At 41.5% G+C, this 24335-nt stretch overlaps 1 protein-coding gene across 3 annotated transcripts in view; it reads right to left on the bottom strand.

The window, feature by feature from the left end:
- Nucleotides 1-21176, bottom strand: part of cpt1ab (carnitine palmitoyltransferase 1Ab (liver)) — a 32869-nt gene extending 11693 nt beyond the window's left edge. The window contains exons 1-9 of one of the 3 annotated variants that reach the window (XM_088934718.1): nt 21012-21176; nt 14922-15080; nt 14089-14231; nt 13155-13326; nt 12367-12468; nt 11082-11219; nt 10902-10979; nt 7924-8031; nt 3771-3855 (exon numbers count right to left, since the gene is read on the bottom strand). In XM_088934718.1, the coding sequence (XP_088790844.1) occupies nt 3771-3855; nt 7924-8031; nt 10902-10979; nt 11082-11219; nt 12367-12468; nt 13155-13326; nt 14089-14231; nt 14922-15062 (967 nt within the window). In that variant the 5' untranslated portion in view covers nt 15063-15080; nt 21012-21176. Of the gene's footprint in view, nt 1-3770; nt 3856-5812; nt 5901-7923; nt 8032-10901; nt 10980-11081; nt 11220-12366; nt 12469-13154; nt 13327-14088; nt 14232-14921; nt 15081-15204; nt 15302-21011 lie in introns of those variants that run through there. The other 2 variants (XM_088934716.1, XM_088934717.1) reach the window with 2 other exon arrangements.
- Nucleotides 21177-24335: the final 3159 nt, after the last annotated feature.

Raw genomic sequence — 24335 nt, 5'->3', positions numbered from 1 at the left:
AGGGAGTGAAAGGAGTTTTCTGTACGTCCAAGCCTGCCACAGCTCTTCACAACACATCAGGCAATGGCTCACAGTCTTGGCTAGAGTTCGCTAAGACCACGAGCAAGCATTGCTTCTTCAATTTGTGCAGCAGCAGCTTCATTTCAGTGTGTGTGGACTGGCACAGAACCCAAAAAGTGCATGGAAATTTCACAGTGTTTCATTCATCTTTGTTTTTTTTTGCTTTTGCTTTATTTCAAGACAGAGGTCTCAAACTCTTTGTGTCTTCTGGTTTTTGTTTCATCTTGAGTAGTCAATTAAACAGTCCACCTAATTTTGTTCTAATTAGACATATATGGGACGTAGGTACAGGTACCGAACTCTGAGCCTGGTTAGAAGTATTGCAGCTAGTTAAATAATTTAACCAACTATATAGCTGAGAATGTGGTTGAAACAAAAATCAGAAGAGGTTATCCATAATTTGAGACCCCTGTTGCTTTATATTAGTTTAACAATCTGGAACATCAGGTTTTATTTTACATTTCACTTTACCACAGGCCAAGTAGTCATTAGCTATCTATCAAAATTCAAACAATGTGGTGCATATATGATATAGTGATCACAGAAATTAGATTTTTTTCTTTGGCAACACAACTGCCTACAAAAGTGGTATCAATGTTCTGTCAATAAAGTCCTTAGATGAAATACTGTGAAATCTCCATCCAATATTTTGAGTGTACTACGTGTACTTTTTCTTAAGTATTTTTAGTCATGTATAGACTTTACTTTTCTCCAATTCCAGAATTTCTTGTTCACAAAAGGGCAGACATTTCAATTTTAGTGAAAAAGAAAGCAACAGAATACAAAATCTGACTACAAACTAATGAGGGCTATTTTAAGGAACCAAGGAATGAAGAAAAAATGTTGATAGAATGATTTACAGAGGCCTAAACAATGTTGTTTCATGAGCAGCACTGACTGAAGAATGCTTTTGAATTGGCTCCCGGTTTTGGTTTTGTTTTTGTGCAATGTTTTAATTTTTTTAATCAAACTTTCCAGCGCTGCTCACTCGGTATGAAACAAGCTTGTAGCCCAGAAAAACAAGACAGGGATTCGTGATCTGACACTCTTCCTCTGAGCTTTAGTCCAGAACTACTCTCTCGCACCCAGGATGTTTTGCGGAAGCTGATGTTTGAGAGTCACACTAAATACCATTGTATCGTCACATAGTAATCAAGCCTAAAGAAAGGGACAGGTTTGTAGTTACATGAAGATAATAATCTCTTGTTTCTATCAAGCGCAAAAACCTGTTCAACTAATCGAAAGCCTAGCTCTCCTCAGTGACAGACTGATTCTTGCATTAAAGGGGCATTTAAAATAATAAAAGACTGCATTAAAAGGGCCTCTACTACTTGTAGACTTTAATCTTGAACATGAACAATGACCCATAAAGAGAAGGAATTACTGCACACTGACTACAGTGAGAAAAACGGTGTACATGTATTGTATGAATTTAGGAAATGTCACTTTTTTTCTGAGAACAGACAGTATTCAACATGGTTTTTTTTAGATTTTATCACTGCTGTCACACAACATCATCTCTCCAATACAATGTGTTCTCTATTCCTCGAGAGTTTCCCACCAATTTGCTTCAAAAGAATTTGTTTTCCTTTCTGCAAGGAATGTAAGTACAAAAATGTGAAGACTCACCGGTTTCTGTGTAGTTAATTTCATTATTCAAAATTCTATGGGCCTTGATTTCAGTGCCTTTAGGGAAGGGGATTAGCATAGGAAACTGGGGGAATTCTCTGGATGAATAAAGCCCAAATAACATCTCTTAACACACTAAGGAAAGCAGAAAGAACACACACAGGACCACAAGCAGGAAGAAGGCTCTCATTCTCTAACTTCTCTAAATGATATGTCTGCATTACTATGCATTAGGGTGAGCTGATAACTAATTCTTCTTCAATATTAAATGTAAAAAAGAAATTAATGAATCTCTCACTACTGCAAAACAGAAGCAGAAAAGGAATTATCTTGGCTTCTCTTTGACATCCTACGGTCAGTCTGCAGTGGAATTTTCATTTATACTGGCTTTTACATATACACCTATAAACATTTCTTCATGTATTCTATGTTCTGCTACTACTATTAATATTGCACAATAATGACATGAACAAAACCCACTTCATTTGTCTGGAAAACACAATAGGTGTGTCAATTTGTTTTATTTTGTTTTGGTTATTTTGAAAACTGAAAGAAAAATGTTTCCACTCATTTAAAAAGGGGCAGACCAGTACATGGCTCCTGCTCCCCAAACTCTCCTACTTGATCCTGCTTATGCTCAGAGTCTCATGTTTAACTACACAATAACCTCCATTATCTACAAAACTGAGAAATGTCTTGCTTACAGTCTGTTAGAAAGACTAAAGCACTTTCATACATACAGTAGATTCTCATTTCAATGTAATGTACGAATTGTCTCAGTAATCAATTTTTATAACCCATCCTGTAACAGGATTTGCAAGATTCTAAGTCAGTGCTTTGGCAGGACAGTTATCAGCCAGCTGAGAGAGGTGATTTATTTCTGCATGCCAGTTTAAGTATGTATAATTAGACTAATGTTATTTTGTTACAGTAATATAGTATTAAGATTTTAATTCCATTATCATTTTCTTTAACCACATGCAGGGTTTAAAGCAACTAGTGGTGAGGAGCCTTCTCCTGATTTCCTGAACTTTCAAAAGCCTTTCAGATGTGTCACCCTAAAAATCAGATCGGTTTTATATCTGGACTCTGAACTGCTAGAGTACTTTGTCTTAAGAGTTGCCTTGACAACTCCTGGTGTGGAACTCCAATTATGACTAAATTTGGGTTATCTTTATTTCATCTATGCCATTATCACAGGTGAAAGCTTATTTATTAGACAGAAATAAGGCAGGTCATGATTCCTGCAGTTGGGTACAAGGACACTGTAAATTTTTAACCCTGCAATGGCCAATATAAGAATAGAACAGTAACACAGAGGAAATACAGTGCACTCCATGACTTTTCTGTGTATCTGTTTTCCCACTGAAAATATGGAAACTATGTTCTTCGTATACAGTGAGAATAATCCACTCTGAGCTGAAACGAATATAGTCTTTTCAGTTCTTTGAGAAGCATATTACAGATTTTACTCTTTTCAGCTTTCATCCTCGTATCAATCTGGTATCAATCTGAGACATAATGTATATAGTTACAAAACTTCACAAATAACAATAAGAATTATTTTCAGTGGTGAAAAGTATCTGCAAGTTATGAAGTCTAAGGATAAAATGAATTTTCCTTCTATAATTCAGTTATCTAATGAATATGCACAATCCATGAAATCCAATATTTAGCCTTCAGCAAGTTTTTCTCACACTTATGATATAGTGTAAGACACTTTATAGACCACAGTTTGTTAAGAAACTCTGAGTTGTACACTAATGTCATAAAATTAGTTACTCAGGGGCTTGAAATGTCTGTACTTCCAGTTTCTCTTAATAATCTACATAAGCTAAAACAGTAAGAAAAATTTAAATCTGTAAATACAGAAAAAGTAAAAAAAAAAGTCATGAAGCCCACTCTAACAATGATCACAATTACAAAATTTCCAGTAATGGTTCTTAGATCCATTTGCTTTAGTGTTTGCGCTTGGCTTTGCGTCTGTCTTTCTAGAAGAGCATGCAGAACAGCCACAGGAGTTGCTTGGTTAGAAGGAGCTAGATAGCACAAAGAGAGGACAGGGAAGGCTCAGACTCTACCTGTGTCTACACCTGGGATGCGACTGGTGTTGAACATACGCTCATACTGGGACGAGCACATTGGAATAGTGTTTTGAACCATAAGCTGAAAAGGAAAAGTCAGAGTCAAGAAAAAAAAACGGAACTAAACCAGACCAACAGAATAAAGAAGGTCACCCGACAGGGTACAGGGAGATGAGCTCAGGCTGGTGGTGAAGAGGTCCCAGGAGAATGAAGACAGAGCAAGAAGCCTGCCAGAGTTTAGACACAAAGACAGGGAGGAGCAAAAATCAAATAAATTGTTTAGTGGGAGAGGATTGCCTGCAGGTGGGAAGGGACCGCAGGGCCGGATTTTGGTGCTCGTAGGCCCTAGGCACTTTCACTCCAGAATGTGCAAAAGGAGGGGTAAACGCCAATTGAATTATGTCGACTGACATGACGCACTTTAAACTATTCTAATGCTAAACCACGTGATTGATGGAGTGAGTCGAGCGACCATCACTTCGGTACTTCCAGTTTCTAGAACAGCCGCTAGATAGCGTATGATTATTGATTTGGAGCAACTAGAGTCGACCGGAAGCATGTTGTTTCAGCTCGTTTTTCGTTAGTCACTAGTGTGACCCTCCTTCGTAGGCCCTAAACATTTCGTAGGCCCTAGGCACTGTGCCTACAGGGCCTTATGGGAAAATCCGGCACTGAGGGACCAGCAGAACCTCCAGAAACAAAAAAGGCTGGAAACAAGACAGGCCTGACAGAATGTCACCAGCTATCACACTGACGAAACCATCATGGGACTGGGATTGGGAAGTCTGAGTCTTGGAACACAAGTGCTAGTCTGACGTACTGTATGTCATAGGAGGGACTGACACTGGGAAGGTGCAGTCCTTCACTCAACACTTACAAGGGCCAGGATACACAGCAGAAAGCATGGATCACAAGCATTTCCAATCTGTTCGCTATCCTGCTCTTGAAGTAATGAAACACTCAGTCAAGCATGAACCAGACAATAAGGAGAAATTCATGGGAAATGCATTTAAAGTACAGGAGACACTTTACACAAAGAGTTGCTACCCAGCTAGGTTGTAAAACCTGATGCCCTGAGATCCTTCAGGAAACAGCGGGAACAGATTGTTTTCCAGAATTTCAAGTTCATATTAACAGACACACAATTATCAAAGCCTTCAAGGAATAAAAGATTATTTAAAATTTGAGCACCTCAATTAACAGCTCCTTAAAATAAAACAATACAATATAATAAAGCCTTATTTAGCTCTTAAAAATGTATGGCAAGAACTCACTATATCAGAATAGTTTTTAGTGAGGATTTTAACCAGAAACACCATCTCTGAAATATTATTATTCATATTTTTAATATTCTGTTATTCATCCCTACATTATCTAACTGCTTCTTCCAATTCAGAATCGTTGGAGCCTGACCCGGCAAGCAACGAGCGCAAGGCAGAATACACCCTGGATGGGACACCAGTCCTTGGCAGGGCACACACAGATACGCACACACGCACACCAGGGGCAATTTTCCCAGAAGCCAATTTACCTATGAGCACATGGAAGAAGCCCAGGCAAACACAGGAACAACAAACAAACTCCACACAAAAGACAGTCCAGGTACATAACTAAACCCAGGGCCTGACTGCTATGAGCCTCTGCTCCACCATTCTGCAGTGCTGTTTTTCTTTTAGCATAGAGATAATTATGGCAGCACACTCCTGACATGATACTTTAAGACAAGGAAGTTGAGCCATATGTCATGGTCATTAATGACTTGAGCTGTGACTACACAAAGTTCAAGACAAAGCAGTGTAAGCCACATGGAAGAAAACAACTTATGAAGACAACAGCTTGTAAAGTTCAGAGGAGATCAATAAGGGCTGAGTCAGTGAAATAAAGAATTTAATATCCTAACCTGCATGTCAGAACACTGCAGTTTGTTTAAGACAGTTCTACAGGAATTGTCCCACTGGTTTTCGCTGATGAGTCTGCTGGTGACATTGTGCCTGCTGTCCAATTTCCTCTACCCGTAGACGCAGCAGTTACTCTCTTACCTGTCTCCGGGCCGGGGATGCGAGATGTATTAAACATTCGCTCCCACTGTGATGAGCAGAGCGGTACGGTGCTGCCCAGTGCGAAAATCTGTACCACAAGCACACACCATGTCCCGGCAAAAACATACCGTTGCATTTTACATGCAGGGTGTGACAGAGCAGACGGTAACAGTACAAATGAAAAGAAAAGAACAACACAGAAACAGAAGAAAAGGCTGTTAAATGTGTTCAGAAGAGCTTCCACGTGCCAGCAAGTCCTACCGTGCTGCAGGAGTTATAAACATTGCTGTGGTCAAGTAAATGGGGCAAGCTGGGTAAGATGGTCTCTTTTCAGTTTCTAAACTTCCATCGATACCTTTAAATTTCAAAGAATTATGGCTCTGAACAGGCAGAGAACTCTGAGCAATTAGATGACGGATTGCCACAGCACTATGAACCTCAGGGACACATGCTGAGGTTTCAAAACACGTCAATACATTGCATCTTAAAAGAAACAGGTTAGCGCTATGCATTATCCCAATTTTATAATCTTATTCTTCTATATAATAGCCACCTTTCTGGGAGGAATTCCAGATATACATGCATTTCAGATCACAAAAGGCGCCTTTGGGTTTGGATTTAATGAGAGGAAAAATTACACTTTTCTCTAAGGTTCAGAGAAAACTTAAAAAAACACATACTGTATTACTTGTAATAGAAGACAATATGCTACCAAGGTAACACTGTGAGTATGGCAGTAACACAATTCTGATGTTGTACTAAATAATAACTTGGTAATGCCGCGCATTTATCAATCAGATGCCTAGGCTGTGGAAATTTTAAAATACAGAAATGTCAGAAACTCCATCTTCAGACTTAAAGGGCTTTAAAACACTAGGACCATCTTACCCTTGTTGGTATAAACATATCCAGGAAACAACTCTATCATGAAACCTGTAGAAACCAGTAGATGGACCCCACCTGGATGATGCGACAGCAGCCACAGTGCACCAGTACGCACACCACACACCAGCTACCAGTGGGGAGGAGAACAGAGTGATGAAGCCAGTTCAGAGACGGGGATTATTAGGAGGCCATGATTGGTAAAGGCCAATGGGAAATTTGGCCAGGACACCGGGGTAACACCCCTACTCTTTTCGAGAACTGCCCTGGGATTTTTAATGACCACAGAGAGTCAGGACCTTGGTTTTAGGTCTTATCTGAAGGACATCCCCTTTTTTACAGTATAGTGTCCCCATCACTATACTGGGGTATTAGGACCCACATAGACCGCAGGGTGAGTGCCCTATGCTGGCCCCACTAACACCTCCTCCAGCAGCAACCTTAGTTTTTCCCAGGAGGTCTCCCATCCAGGTACTGGCCAGGCTCACACCTGCTGAGCTCCAGTGGGCTGCCAGCTGTGAGCTGCAGGGTGATATGGCAGCTGGCAATACGTTCATATCTCAGCTGCTTGGCTGCATCAGCATTATTTTCCTGATTTGGCTTCCTAGAAAAGGTTTCCTATGGATTTTAGAATAAAATCCAAAATACTGTCGCTGCCCTTTAAAAGGGCTTGCAGTGTCTGGCACCTGACTACGTCTGTGACCTGTTGCCTCTTTATACACAGACACGTCATTTGTGGTCTTTGGACTCTGGCCTTCTACCAGTTCCCCAAACTGGGCTCCGGACATCAGGAGACCCTGTGTCCTGTTCCGTTGCTCCAAGCCCATGGAATGAGCTCTCATCCCATATTAGATTGTTCAAGTCAGCCAGCATCATTAACTCCTGTCTTAAAACCTAACCTTTACATTCACACTTCCCTTTATTATATTACAACACCTATTCATGTGTTCTTAATGTTTCTGCATGAGATTTGCTTTATTGTAAAGTGCCTTGAGATAATGCGCCATTATAGAAAATGCTATATAAAATAAAAAAGATTACTACTTTGGAGCTTATGGCAATTGTGTCCAATAACCGTGGTTGGCACTAGCTCTGCCAAAAAGCAAAGTTGTTTTACTGTATTGTTTCTTGGCTATCATTCCAAAACTAAAATCAAATTAAATCTTGCATTGTCAATGGCCGGATACTGCAGGTACACGTACAGTACCACGGGGTAACTATGGACTTACTGGCTTAATCTCCTCTCTGTCCAGCTTTCTTCTGTACAGCATGATGGCGTGGATTGTGTTACCAGCTCTGGCCGCCTGCAGCCTGGTTGGAGTGACATAAAGAAAGTCCTAAGGAGAGAAACATGAATAAGGTCAGTCCTCACTGAGAGCTGCTTGTTCCCTCTTCTGCCTGTTTCTGGAATGAGAACCTGAAAAGGCTGAAGTGGGGCTGAGGAGCAGAGCTGTCACAGGGTAGGGTCACATTACCCCTTTCTCTTTCCTGCTGCATTGTTCTCTTTGAGGCTCTGATTACTGTGTAAAATACCCCACTATGCAACTTGCTAAAATCTGTTCTGCTTCTGTCTGAAGGTCTGTCTGTTGATCCCATTCATCCATCCATTTTCCAGCCACTTCTGCCGATTCAGGGTCATGGGGAAGTTGGAGACCGTTCCGGTAAGCCACTGGACTGGGGGTGGAAACCCACACAAACATGGGGAGAACACACAAACTCCAAGCAGAAAGCACCCCAGCTCCAGGACTGAACCCTGCCCCAGCGCTGCGAGGCAGCGATATTAATCACTGCGCTGTCCTCTTGTTCATTACAATAAAACCGAAATAAATTCCTACTGACGGAATGTTAAATCAAACAACATGGTGAGTAAGCAACAAATAAAAAACTGATGTTATAACACACAAAAAGAATGTAAGCAAGTTACAAAAACAACAGGCGTGAAATTCCTAAACCTTATGTCGCCCTGCCCAGTTTAACAAAATGAAACTGCTGCATTCCCTAATTATATGTGTGATTAACCAGAATCTGAGTTTTTTTCTGGTCAGACATTTTCCCCTTTCTGAGCCCTTAACTCATGCGGTTTCCACTCTGCATGTGTTTACAACAAAACACAGTGTTCCAGCCAGCAGCAGGCAGTGCCCTGAGAGACTGACCTGAGAAAGGTCTGGTGTAGTGTTGTCATGTGCTCTTGAAATGGACAGCGGTCAGTCTGTAGTCACACTCTCTCACACACCTGCTCTGTGATGCATGAACAGCAGCTCCTTTCAATCTCTTCTCTTAACTGAAGCCCTTTTCTAAAGGCTTTCCAGCAGGTCATTGACAAACAAACTTTATTGTAGTACCAACACTTACAAACACCTCAATTACTCAAAATAATCTAGACCAGATTTCCAGTCTCTGACTAGAGAGCAATAACAGACCATCTCAGTGGAGATACAGACCACCAAAACAAAAGACTAAACTTCCACTTGAGAAATTAGCTCAATGTAGACTGAAGGCCTGTTTACAAAAGACCAGGACACACTTAGTGACATGAATGTAATTTCCCCTGAACAATACCCTTTTCAGAACACCAAACAACAAAACTAATATTTAACAGCAGTTTGAAATGAATCTAGCTGCAGGATGAATTCCATTAACTCAAAACACACTGATAAGACGTGTTGGAATAATAATAAGGTGCCTTAGCCAATTTTATATTACATATTTTATCAAACGTCACAAATTGTTATCATAATGTTGTGTTGATGTATTATAAATGTTAAACTATATGTTATACAGTGAGACCATATAGCTATATTCCATTAATAGTAACAGATGCGACATGGAAGTCTCCTGTCATTTATACAAGTATGCTGTCACTTGCCTAGCTTTATAAATTATATTAGGGCCTAATAACACTGATATGACTGAAGGCATAAGTAAAATAAAACTTTTGCTCCAATTGTACCTTACACAACATCACTGGCCTTTTACCAATTTTCTATCGTGTACTTGTGCTTTTCTGAAATCCCGTCTGATAATGTGCTCACGCAGCAGTGAATTAGTAAATAAACAGTATTAACAGGCTGCCTGAAAGTGGCAAAGGTCTCTATTATGTAACACAAACACAACTAGAGCACATACAAAAAACAGGCTCCTTTCAGGGTCAACATTAATTCCTAAATGTTTTTTTTTGTTAAAAAACTAAAAAACTTACATTATTCGACTGTTAGATTTGTTTGTCAACTCTCAATCCACAAAGCAATAAAACCCAGTGTCGACTAACGGCTCAGAAAAATTTCAACATTTTCGAAGTCTAATGAGCTAATGAGCACAACAGACCTCATTTGTTTTCAGTGTGTTTGTGAAGTATATCTGTAGCAGAGACACATATATAGTACAAGCACAAACACATGTGATACTACAACATAATTCACAGAACATGGTTTTCTGGTGAGCTATAAACAATGAAGAATATGAATGGCAGAATTTAAGAAGTTTAAAGTTCATCAGAATGACTGCCAAACTTTAGAAGGGCCTTAAGCACTTGCCAACTTCACACTCATGAATAAAAAACCCATGAACTGAATACCCCACTATAAAATACTGTTTTCTTATCACTCCAACAACACAGATGGTCCACGCCAACAGCCATATCTTTTCTAAGTACTTTAAGATATTAGAAACCACAGAACACAGAGCAATTACTGGGCATGTGTAATCACAGATTAAAATCTGAATAATGGGAAACCCACACCCATCTGACAACATTTTCAACAGGCCTTCCAACGAAAGGTCTTGTGTTCTTGTTATTGACTTGTCTTAAAAAGTGTATTGTACACTTGTCCATTATTAATAGGTGAATTTAAGAATTAAAATAAATAGTACAATAACTGTAGAAAGTATATCGGTATTGAATTTAAGACTATTTAACAGTACTTCTACCTTTTTACAAACTGTACCAAAAAGGAATTTCCTGGTTCTAAATAAATGGGATACAGAATAATGTATGTTGCACATTTTCTGGCCAGTTGTCTGTTTTGACACGTCCCAGGAAGAAAAGGTGATGACCAGACCTAAATGAACGTAACTGAGCAGACACTTGCCTTTTAAAAAATATTTTCAATTTTAAAAACCTAAGGATACACATTAGGTGAAGGTGTCACCTAATGTGTATCCTACGTGTGCAACTGCAGGTTTCCTGTGAATTTCACTGATTCCTCACCATAGCGTAGTAGTTGCTGTTGACCATGATGGGGCCGCGCCCTCTGAGGTAGATGTACTCTTCCCACCAGTCACTCACCTGGAACGCAAGGCAAAGCAATTAAATACAGAGAAGCATGGCTGCAGTGGGAAAATATGTGTAAGCATTTCACTACTACTACGACTTATAATGGTAACTTACATAATTAGTGGCCCACCAGGATTTCAGATTTAAATACCACTGGAGTCGAGGGCCCAAGTTTGCTTCAAAATCTTTCGCTAGAGCCTCCATCCTTTTGTACTCCTCGTCGTCCATGAGAGGACGGGCTGACTCCAGGTACTGTGTAAGAACACAAGCAAAGTGACACATGAGAAGCTATCCATCTCATCCTAAGTGGAACAAGACTTTCATTCAGCTTCTTCCTGAAGGAGCCCAGAATTGTGCTATAACCAATCCGAGGTGTGGAATCCTGTTACAAACATTTGGATCTCTTTGTGTAGAGTTTCCTGTTTTGTGTGCAAAGTGATTTACCTCTTAGTTTCCAGTTATGGCCCTGGGCCCTTGATTTATAGCCCTGGTTTCCAGTAGCTCCCCAGGTGGAACTTTGTACACGATTGCTTAAACCATGCCAATTGGACTTCCTGCCCCTTAAGGTGACTCACTGTTTCTTGTCCATTAACCACTTCCAAATGGATGTGCAAACATTACCTTGGACAGCTTTTAATTTTAGGAATTAGCCTTTTATGAGGGGCATTATCAAAAGCTTTCTAGAAATCTCTATATGTTATATGCTGTATTAGTACCAAATGCCCTTGCTGCTTGATCAAAGAATTCTAGTGAGTTGGGTAATCAAGATCTTTCTTTACTGAAACAACACTGATTTTGAAATGTTTGGTTGTAAATATTATTATACGCCAACAATGAGACAGCTTTCACATCCAGTTCACTCCACTGTGTTTCAGCGCCTTTAAAGGTTAGACCTTCACAACGCAAAACTGGACCAGTGTCATCACCATGACATGTAAGACCACAAACCACACATAACACAGCCAAATTACAGGAAAGAAAGGGTTCAGAAATGAGCCCTTCAGCAACAATATCGGTCATACAGATACTTAACCAGGTCATAAACTTTTACTGATTTCACAGTCCAAATCTAGATTTTCCTGCATCCGTTAAGCATTACTCGTATGGCTCCTCACGACCTGATTACAGCCTCACAGTTTAAATTTGCAGACAAGCCTGACAGTCCAAAGCTATAAGAAATTATGAAAAAATTCAAGCACACACAGCCAAGAGGAGGGTCATCGTCACAAGGACCCTACAGTGGCACAAGCATTGCTGGGATTCAGAAACTCGCACGGGGAAACAGTCCGTCAGTGGAAGAAAGAAAACAGAAAGGTTTGGGGGCTCAGGGGTTAAAAGAAAAGCTTTTTTCTTTCTTGCCCACTGAATGAACCAGCATCACGGTACACGCTACACTCACTCTTCTCATGGTGTCCTTGACTCTGGGCACTGGAAGGCGTGGAAGGGATGTCTGGAAGCTGTACAGCATCGGCCTCCGGCCGGAGAAGAGCTTTACAAACAGCTGTGGAGGAATAAGCACGACACAGGAACGTCAGGCTGAATGGGCAACAGAAAACACCTGTAACACCAGTTACTGTTTTTGTCAGAAGCAATAATGAGGGACCTTTTCTACAACAACAAGAGGTGTGACAGAGCACAACAATTCCTCACTTCTCACCTTCTTACTATGCTGGTTACATTACACAAAGCAGAGATGACCCTATACAGTCTGGTGTCTAATTCAGGTCTCAATATGAATACACAGTGTGGTATTTTTTACCCTCAACAGACCTGTCCCCCACTATGCCACCCTCACGCCTGCTCACTTCACCCCCGAGGTCTGAAACCTTTGTAGGCAAACAAAATCCATGTGAAAAAAACAATTACAACTTCATTATTTTTCAATCCAAGGGGGAATCCTTCGCCCAAGGAATCGCGCTGCCCTACAAAAAGCAGAGCTACAACTACAATGTCAAGGTAAAGAGAATCATCTTCTTCCTGGGCGGAGCCTTTATCCCTTTAAGGGACCTTTAATTAGTGTCCCACCCTGGAACGTCCACCTATAACCCACCGGTCAGACTGTTGCCCCGTATTATAGCCATTGCTATCTAAGGCTCTTCAAGCACAAACTAAAGGCGAATTCAATTGCAGCTGAGCCTTGCAACAACCTCACAGTAGTGGTCAAGCAGGGGCTTGTTTCTTACTCACCATCCAGAATCGGGTGGTTCTTGAAAGTGTGCCATGCTGGCTGTACATCCATCCGTGCCAGGACAGCAGGGTCTTTAAGGCACTCCTCATGGTGTAGATCAGGGCCACCCACAGTCCTGTCCCCACCAGAACGCCACCTACTATTCTCTGGTTCCCATCTGTCAGGTACTTACTACAGGGGGACAAGAGGAGGTACCCTCACTCACAACTGAAGAATGGGTGTCTTATGGTAACAGTAAAATGATAAAGGCGTATTCCCAATGAATGGGGGCACACAGCAGTACATTAAAAAGGTCATCTGGTAAAGAAGTCTCAACAACTCTCCTTTCAAGCCTACTGCCTCTGGATTATTTTGGAAATCAAATGATCTCAGAGATGATTTATTCAATTTAGCAGAGCTCAGCATCCTCAATGGGTCAGAGATGAGTGGCAGGCAGTTGCAGAGAAGGGAGACAACTCCTTTAGAATAGCATTTACAATCATTCTGTTCTTAGATGTGACAAATCTATTTCGCAGCTGATGAGTTAAGCAGTGTAATCTGAGACACAACTGAAGAGAAGTGCCACATACTGCAGCTTTTCTGTATGAAGAGGCAACCAGCATTCAGCCAATTCATCCACTGGATGACCAGTGTAACGAGAATGCACGTCTCCAAAAACACATTGCAAATGTGATGAGTTTTTAAAATTTTCATAGAAAAGTGCTATGATGAAGAATACATTTAAAAAACAGGGAATTTCTCAATCTTAAATTTATTGCAATTATCTTTTTATGACTGCCATTATAATAAATACAACTTGCATTCTTTGCATATTGGCTTTTGGAAAGTTTGCAAAACAAAGTTCTCTGCAGGGTTAGATGAGAGAGTGGCTCTGCACCTGCAGCCTGTCTCTAAAGTGGTTTCCTTCCGAAACAAAATGAATGTGCGCATTACCTTATGGGAAAGTGAGCCCCTATTCTTGCCATCAGCCCAAATGAGGGATCCTGGCGCATGTATGATGTTGTGGACATGTACCCCACCACAACCACCAGCAAGCTTGTGGGGGTGCCTGGATAGACCCCAGTCATGATGCCATTCTGCAGGGGGAACACACACAGCAAGCACTGAATCCCTGAAGGGCACTCCAGTACACAAGAAACTGAAATTCAAAGTTAAATTTAAGATCTGGGTGATCACAAACAAAGCCAGTCCTCTCCAAAACCATCATTATTCAACACTGTGAACCTGGGAGATACATATTAAATCATAAGAGAGATGTAATAAAAAACATGCATCGTGTGACATACTGATAACTCTCATGAGGTCATACTATATGGAAAATGGCAATAAAAATGCTGACATTAATATAAACCGGTTTCACCTCCTTCTTTTCACATAAAGAAACCATTCAGACCAAGTCACGGGGCCTCTACCAGATTATAATAATAATAATTGCTTACACTTATATAGCACTTTTCTGGACACTCCACTCAAAGCGCTTTACAGGTAATGGGGATCCCCTCCACCAGCCCCACCTGGATGATGTGACAGCAGCCAGAGTGCGCCAGAACGCTCCCCACACACCAGCTCTCAGTGGGGAGGAGAGCAGAGTGATGAAGCCAGTTCAGAGATTATCTGTGATCTGGTCTCGAAAGCTTTCTGCTCCAGTGCAAAATTTCCTCCGCTCTCTTCAGGTCGGCCCTTTCAGGGTCACATCTCTAAAAGCTATCTTTCCGGCATTCTGCTTAAGCCACCTGCATGGCTATGAACATCCCCTCCAGACGCACCTTAAATCTGATGAACTTCTTCTTCCAGGAGTGCAGCCCCGACAGGTAGATCTGCCGCAGCGCCTCGTGGCTGAGCCGCAGGTCGATGCCATCTGGGGTGACGGTGAACTGGAAGGCCACGGCCTGATGAGCTTCTGCCATGCTTGCTGGTCAGCTACCCTGGAGAAGAAAACCAAAGAAAATAAGGTCTTATTAGAAAACAGAAGGCAACACTGACTTAAGATAAGATCACTTTATTGTCCATATACAATTTCTTGTATTCGGAATTTGTCTTTTCACATACCCCAACTTGCTCTCCATGAGACACACAGACAGGGAGAGAAGCTGGGGGTCAGAGCGCAGGGTCAGCCATTTATACAGCACCCCTGGAGCAGCTGGGGTTAAGGGGCTTGCTCAGGGGCCCAACGGAGTAGGATTCCTCTGCCAGCCGCAGGATAGAAACCGGCAACCTTCCAGCCACAGGCGCAGATCCTTAGCCACAGAGCCACCGCTCCGCCCCGGACATAAGGACCTACAGTAAATGTTTTGAATATAAAGCCTATTTTGTTTACACTACTTATACAGTAAGAGATGGTTCAAAAAGTTGAAAGATAAATTAAAGATTAACAAAATATTGCTGCAATTTTCTTCAAAGCAATTATTACAAAAGAACATATAATGACTTTTGCATCTAAGATGATTACTCCCGATTCCACCTATTCATATTCTAATGAGTGGGTGTCTATGAAGACTAGATGGGCAATACCGATTTCAGCTGTGCAGGGATATCTAAACAGTTAAAACATGACAATAGAATCCAACATATGTTTTTAATGCTTACCTCTGTATCACCCAAATTATGAATGTACAGCATTTTCCTTATCTAAACCTATTGAAATTTAAAAACATGTACCATTACTGATGTACTATGTATTATCAGGCAAGTGGTCATAAAACACGGGCAACAACGTTCTAATACCGAACAGTGGATCCTTTTACAAATGTTGTGTTAAATGACACCTTAGGTCTCCAATTGCCACAGGAATATTGACTGAACTACAGTGAATATGTGATGCATTAACTTGGGTTTATTCCCAGAGTATTATAAAGCCGCAATAATGATGCTCAAATCTGCAATCTCGCAATTCATCTTTTATGAGAACCTTTATCAGAAACCTTCAGAAAATATTCTCTGAAATACCCTTTCATATTCTCTGTTTTATATCTATCACTGCTGTTGCTTGTTCAACTAACTAAGTTAAGCAAGACCTGTCTTTTGTAAACCTTTGCTGAATATCCCTTGGAACACACTTTCCATACTGATGATCATCTAGTTCTAATTCTCTTTTCCATAACATTACACATAATACAGGTAAGACTTATGAGTCCACGCTTGCTTTGGTTCACAGTTCTGTCTAATTCATTATTTAGTTTCACAGAATTGCATCAGAAAGGCCAGCCCCCAGGTGAGTAAGTGGGTACCATTATAAAATAATGGCCTCTGGTTTTCTCCAGAGACGCAGTTTCTATTAATATGTCAAAGACCTCCAGGAGGACAAGAGGATCCTGTCTTGTTGATCTGCTCCGACATTATGCAAAAAAATCCCAGGATTTGTTCTGATTCACTTATTAACAAGGTGTCCACCATGTCATCTTAAGCTCATTTTTCCTCAAAAACAAACTGACCACCAACTGAAAGGTCAAACGCAAATCACCATTGGCTGTTTATTTCATTTCATGCAACAAGGACGACTGAAGTTTAGAAGTCCAGAAAACAGGAGTAAGAGTTCCAGCCAGGACATTATGGCTGAGAATGACTGATCACAATGGGTGGTGTGTCTGGTTTGACTGAAGGCATCAAGCCAAGTGCTTAATCAGCTCCTCCACATGCTGGCTAACATCACAGGACTGCAGCTTTGTAGATCGATTACAGGTTACGAGACCTTGTAAATACCTTGTCATTTGGAAACTTATTACGAACAGAAACCAAACTTGTTTGCTACTGATTATATAGTTTAACCTTGAAAGAATGCATCTGTTTTTAACTGCTCTGTACTTTAACTATGGCAGTCGAACCACAGACTGCTGTACTGATCCTCACTTCCGCAGGAGAGTCCCAGAGAGCAAGAGCTTTCAAGATGTGAAGAAGCTACCTATGAAAAGGACTTTCATTTATATGTTGTGATATAAAGGTACTTATATTGACACACGCTTCTCTTCTAGACAGTGTACGTAAGCAATGAGAAATGATAGTTAAAATGGTTAAATTTAATACCCCATCCATCCATTTTTCTAACTGCTTTATCCGATACAGGGTTGCAGGGGAGCCAGAGCCTATCCTGGGCAAGGCAGGGTATACCCTGGATGGGACGCCAGTCCATCTCAGAGCACACGCAGCCACAAACACACTCACACCAGGGACAATCTTCCCAGAAGCCAGTTAACTTACCAGTTTGTCTTTGGACTGTGGGAGGAAATCACTGTAACCTAAGAAAGTCTTCAAACAACTTCTCCCAGTATGTTGACTGCCGAGCCCCTAACAAAAGAACCCTGGATTTGTGCTACGGCTCAATCAGAGGGCCGTACAAGGCTACTGTGAAACCTCTGCTTGGCTCATCCAACCGCAACACCATTCACTTAATGCCAACCTACAGAACAGCACTGAAGAGAGAGACAGCACTCATGCAGCCAGTAGAGGTCTGATCAGATGACAGTACACAGCGTCTGCAGGGCTGTTTTCACCACGCAGACTCTTCTGTCTTTTTAGAATCTTGAAAGTTTAGATGAACTCACAGACGTGGTTTGTGGTTACATGTCTTTCTGCCAAAAAACAGAGATTCCTATGACACCTGTGAAAGTTTATTCAAATAATTAGCCTGGGGTAAACAAATCACTGAAGAGCCTACTTGTGTTTCAAGCACATTGCTTCACAACGGGGTAATGAGTCTGTTAAGAGGGAAATCAGATCCGAACTTTGAGCAGAAATTAGAAAAGAACAAATGCAAGGAAAGATATTGAAGGCAAACTCAGTTCTACTAATGGGGCTGAAGGACTAAGGTAATATTTCTAAAAACATAGTAAATATTTATGGTTTTAACACTAGCTAAGATCTGGATGATGAACAAAATAGTTTTTACTTTAGATTTGACAAGCATGGCTTTAGTGGAGAAATCAGGGAATTTATAGAGACACTGCTTCCACCAGGGTTGAATTTGACACATAATATTTCAGAATTTGACAGTTTCAAGAAAACAAAACTCAGGAAAAGTCTCAGACCTTCTAACATCAGTGGGCAGGTACTGAAGTCATGCACTGAGCAGCTCAGTACTACTTTTCACTATATTTTCAAAATATTTGTGAACCAAAAGCACCCAAATTTGGGAAACAGGCTCTGAACCTTTCAGTTTGGGCTGGGCACACCGCGAATACTAACAAAGGCTGGAACTTGCCCTAGATTGTTTGGATGAATGGAGGAATATTAATCCTGACTGCCATCCAACACAAGTAGACTGTGAAAGTGGGGGAAAAGCTTAGAATTAAAGCAGGATACATTATTTTATAAGTCACTCATCTGATACCCCCTGTAATCAAACCAGAAACAATGACACAATGAATGGTGTTTTCTGCATGTGTGTGGAGGTGGTTACTGTATATACTGGTGCCAGTCCTTGGAACAGGTACAATAATTCAAGAAAGAAATTTAAGGACACTAAAGGAAACATTAAGAAAAAACGAGCTGTTTTTTTTTATTCCAGAAAACAATGGAGCACTATATCCTGTATTCTTAAATCTAAACTGGCTCGACCGTCTTTACAACGTATTGAAATACGTCGCTCCTTTACTGGAAAGCATAGCGAGTTGTGTCACTGTACTTGGCCACCATTAACTGCTGGTGAGAAGAGTTTCAATGAACTTGTTTGCACAGGACATCCCTGCAATCAACCTGCTACTGTACATCTGGGTTACAGAACACTACGTGATTATTACATTTTATTTAAAAATGGGGGTTTCTATATTTTCAGCTAGTAGCAACAAGAGTTGTGTAGGGTTGATGCAGCTTTTTTGCCTGTACGTTTAAAATTTAAACTCTGCTTTGTTGATACTATTTGCCCTGTAGGAGTTAAACAAGCAGAAATGCAGTAGTTTTAAGTGCAGTGAGGACTGGAAGTTTATGGGTTTCTAAATCTGTAATCTCAGATGCAATCCTATTTTTAGTGGCTTAGCGAATACTTGACATTTTTCTTCCCAACGGAAACCCCACCGTCTCGGGTGCGGAACTGCGTGTCCATGGAAACGTGTAGCGGGCAGAGCCGTGTGTTTCCGAGGCCTACAAATTGAATGAAGAGGGCCGCCGTTTGTCACCGACAACGAAATAATGTGGCCGTTTTACAAACAAGTAGCCAGTGTTGTCCGATTTCCGCACTGCGCTGCCAAAACTAAAAAAAAAAGGCAGGGAAAAAAAGTTTTGCCTTTCCGCGGTCAAACGATGGCCGTGCAGTAGAGGTTACGTTGCTTTGACTTCGCTTAATGGTGCACCTTGGTTGATGTTACGTGAAGGACACACTCTTCAATTTCCATTCAATGCTGTCTGTAGCCGTGTGTGCTTTACAACCTGCACCCATCCCCCCCCAGCACAAGGGGATCACATGACCAGCTGGGGCTGCTGGAAACTAGGGGAAAGGTTACAGAGCCGAAGCTACTACGCAACTGAGAAACCTGCAATTTTATCACCAGAATAGAAAAGGCATCCTCCTCCTAAAAGCTCTGAATTATTGCCGTGCAGACAGCGAGCTCTGCATTAGCAAGCTCATAACAAGCTTATACGTAAATGCTGATTTAATGCTGTGTTAATCACATTGTTTTTCGGCAATTCTAAAATACAAGCCTACAGTATTAAAAATCATAGAAACTAGAAACACATCAGCGCAAGGCCCCTATATGATTGCATACAATATCTTGGCATATACAACTTAATTCACCTTATATAAATATATGCACCCCCTTAAACCCCCTTGGTCGTTGCTCTGTCTTGTGTACCAAAGTCATAATCATTCCCAGCCTATACCTGAAGGGCTTAATCAAGTGTATATCTGCCTGCAAACTGCGAGTTTTAAGACCGGAGAAAATCAGGAAGATGTCTCTGAAACTTTCACTGCAGATTAAGCAAAACGAGTCCCTAGAACCTTTCTTCTCTCTAAAATGCGTAGCATTCAACGCGTTTTTATATCATTCCAACGCTGTCTGGATGATCTGAATTATGTAGGTGTAATAATAATAATAATAATAATAATAATAATAATAATAATAATAATACTTCACACACTACAAAAAAATGGTCACGTTGAGACTTCAGACGCTTGAACCCTCGCCAATATTGTTGAGGTACAGTAGGTCCTTTCCGGGCGCAATCTGGATACATTTCAAAAGCCAGTCTGTTTAAACACACACACATTATTTCTGTTTCAAGTACGAGAGAAAATGGAAGCAGCACACCAGGCAGTAGGTGACCTCTCTTGGGACACTAGACACTCAGACCCAGACACATGGGATATGGTATCATCCCTTCTTCTGTAAGAGAATTAGCCGCCTGTGGCACCCTGTTCACTCGCTTTTCCTGACGCACAGTTCACCTCAGCAGGTGTAAATGCACTACGAACCGGTGCCGTGCGCTCCCTTGATTTTTCGCAACGCCCAGGGCTCGACCCGCAGACGCAGTTCACACCAGTCCCGGTACCGGGAGGTAAATCTCGCTTAGTCACAACCTAGATGATCGGACCGTGTGCGAGCTGTTAAAATAAAACGTAAACACGGGAGTAACGCGTACTCCCCCCCCCCCGACTTTTCAAATCACTTTCACTTTTGCAGTGTTGCAGTGTGCAAAGTGAAATAACTATTGCCTCCTGAAGGCTGTATATGCATAACTGGCGTTCATCAGCTCCAGATCTACACGCAGCTCACTCTAGACTCTTTTTTTGTTACATGTAGCTAGATCATATGCCGCTATTTGTGCCAAAGGTCATTACCATTACCAGCAGCCATATTTTTCCCTTCCAGCACAGACAGCCCGCTATTCTCTATACTAAGGAACAGATGAAGACGTCAGTGTCTTACCTGCCTTCTTCCTGTACAGTGGAGAACAGCCCGATGTCCTCCTCTTCGGCGGATTAAAAACTTCTGCGTTGCCTTAACAGTGAGCAGTAAGCTAATGAATGGGCGTGCAGTGACAGTGTAAAATATCGACCCCCCCCCCCCCCCCACCCCATGAAAACGTCACATCTTCATATAATTTATGCAAAATGAACTCGGTCACCTTTTTTTTTCCGTGTTGTGGAGGAGACTAAGGAAACTGCGTGTACATAAAGCCTTTGCCCTCCCCGCCTTGTTATTGAGCTTTTCCTCGTATTGCCCACCGCCGCCGCCGGGTGTAGATTTGACCCCACGGTCGAGAGACGGGGGTTGCGGCTCTTTTCTTTAAAAGAAAACTCGTACCGTTTTTCATTTAGCTGTCCTTCACCCGATGATAATGCGGTATCAGCCATGAAAGGAGAGTGGGTCGAAAAATAAGCTGACTTCTAAAATTTAAAACTTAGCTTACAGCTTTGTAAAACCTGATTTGTGTGGCGCGGTAGGGATGACTTTCAAGCTACTCGTATAGATTGCTTAAACTGTCCAGGTTATTGAACCGCAATAGGTAAATAACCCTATTTGGATACAGAGGTTACATAAATCTAAAAAAAACATATATTACCTGCTTCTTACCTTCGGCGTGAACCCATTTGTTAATTTAATGGGAACAAATCTCAATTTCCACAAAGTCTGATTAAAAGTCACGTAAGGGATGTTACATCTTGAATTGCCGCAAGAATAATGACATTAATGTCTGGCGATGTTTATGTATAAACATGCATGAGATACCGTTACCTACAACCTCTAAGCAAAGAAGGATCTGGCCCTCCACAGCAGCTTCTTGGGAATTGTGAGTCGATAGAGCAGGCAGTTATGGCCTCTATAAACTGATAATAATAAAATAATAATAATAATACTGTAACGCTTACGGCCGTCAGGTACTGTGTAAGAGCCGGCGTACCAGAGCAGGTGACGTCACCGCCCTTCCCTGTGATAGCAGGACCACAGCTACTGGGCTGTGGAGAGATCTCTCTTTAGCTCACGGGGCTAGGTCGCTGCAGAGAGACGCGGAAGTCCCGGGTTCGAGCCTCAGTCGGGATGGGGCCGACCTGATGCGGCAAGGGCGCCCGCCTGAGCCCCCGTTGCGTTACAATACATTTATCTGTGTGTGTGGGGAGCCGCTTCGTCTTTGTATATACAGTCGACTTGCAATTTACACGGGGGTTATCTTTTTTTAGTATCTCGTAAAGGCAAATTGTACCCTATAACCCTTATATCTCCCCCCTCCTCCCGCAAATAAAAGTGCCTTAAATAAAGAACCTTAGATAAAAGTAAATGAGACGAATGTATAGACTATCTCTCGTATTTCAGGGAATAAAGTATTTTTTTCAATATTTTGAGGAGACGACCGCACAAGGCTGCGACTGCGTATCTTGAGAGCGCATTAGTTGCGAGTCAAGAGGAAGTGGATCGTGTTCATGGTGCGCTCTTTCTTGGAATTACTTTCTTACCCGATAACTAGAAACCACTTAATTATTAAACCGTGATAAATATTATGACAACATTCCACTGGATTCCATATATTAAATTCTGTTAATCACCAGTTTTCCAGTGGTTTCAAAGTTCCTGATTATATCAGATACTAATACAGCCAGTTCGATTTCTGAGCATTACATCCGAATTTATCATTCATTTGCAATGACCTGCATAAGTCTGTTATGAGAGTGCAGAGTCCATAGGCTGTCAGCTGTCGAGGAATATCCATCAATCCATGTATCTTCGTCTAGATACAGGGTCAAGGAGGAGACAAAACCTAACCTGGGAAGCAACTGTGGCAACATAGGGTTCACCCTGACTAGGATACCAGTCCACTGCAGGCCACACACAGACACAAACACAGACACACAACATGCACAAACTCACACAAGGAGCTCAGCAGGTGTGAGCCTGGCCAGTACCTGGATACGAGAAGAGGTGTTAGTGGGGCCAGCAGGGGGCGCTCACCCTGTGGTCTGTGTGGGTCCTAATGCCCCAGTATAGTGACGGGGACACTATACTGTAAAAAGGAGCTGTCCTTCAGATGAGACGTAAAACCGAGGTCCTGACTCTCTGTGGTCATTAAAAATCCCAGGGCGTTTCTCAAAAAGAGTAGGGGTGTCACCCCAGCTTCCTGGCCAAATTTCCCATTGGTCTTTACCACTCAAGGCTTCTTAATGATCCCCATCAATGAATTGGCTTCCTCACTCTGTTCTCCTCCCCACTAATGGCTTGTGTTTTTGGAGTGTACTGGCGCACTATGGCTGCCGTTGCATCATCCAGGTGGGGGCTGCACATTGGTGGTGGTAGAGGGGAGTCCCCATTACCTGTAAAGTGGAGTGTCCAGAAAAACACTATGTAAATGTAAGGAATTATTATTATGTTTTATCTCTTCTGTTAATTCAATTCAAGAAGGTTTAGTGAATTTTATTTTAGTTTGGGTCATTTGAGAGCTGTGAGTGTGCCAACTTTAAGGTGTCAGGGAACCTATCACTTCTTTATTTGCTTTCCTGCTAACCCACTCTATCCAAATTCTGGCTCAAAAACTCAGCCACCCCTCACACCTCCACGCGTCAGTACCCAGGGTGTGGTAATTCCTTGGAGGGTCAATGTGTTCTTAAATTGTTACTAATTGTTCCCTGCCTCACCCGACACAAACACACAGTCCTGGCCACCAATACAATTTAATTAATCACAGCCTGTTCTTCCTTCAACGGTATGCATTCTGTGACGCTAGCACCTTCATTTGGCTCTTTTGTTAAATATTGTTAAATATCATGATGTGCTCGTTGGATTCAATTTCCCAACGTTCTGAATTGTAATCACTTTGCAGATTTGTGGAAGGCCACCATTTAAGTTTTGAAGATTTTCATTTGCTATTTTACTTTCTGAACATGTTATATAAATGTTTTGGTCAGAGAATAAAATACATTTTATTGGACCTATAAACTATTCTTTCACTGTAAAAGTTGCAGTAGTTGCAGTGAATTGTAGTGGAGAGTTAATCCCAAGGTGTGTGATGGATTTAGAACAAACACAGTAGCTAAGCGAATGAGGACCCTGTTGGCTGAGATCAATGCAATCAAATATGTTCAATATAGCAGGAAGACAGCATTCATCTTGGAAGGGAATATTAGACAAAGGATACCAGATATGTCAAATGCGTTTATGTATATATGTTTCTTTATATTCACTCATACAAGCATTTTGTTACTACAACATATATACACGGGGGTATGGGAATAAGATTCCCGTTTGACATCAGCACAAGTA

Source organism: Atractosteus spatula, chromosome 16, assembly GCF_055471065.1.
Source record: "Atractosteus spatula isolate fAtrSpa1 chromosome 16, fAtrSpa1.hap1, whole genome shotgun sequence".
Taxonomy (NCBI): domain Eukaryota; kingdom Metazoa; phylum Chordata; class Actinopteri; order Semionotiformes; family Lepisosteidae; genus Atractosteus; species Atractosteus spatula.
The sequence above is the reverse complement of the archived record's forward strand: the minus strand, read 5'-3'. Positions and strand labels throughout refer to the sequence as shown.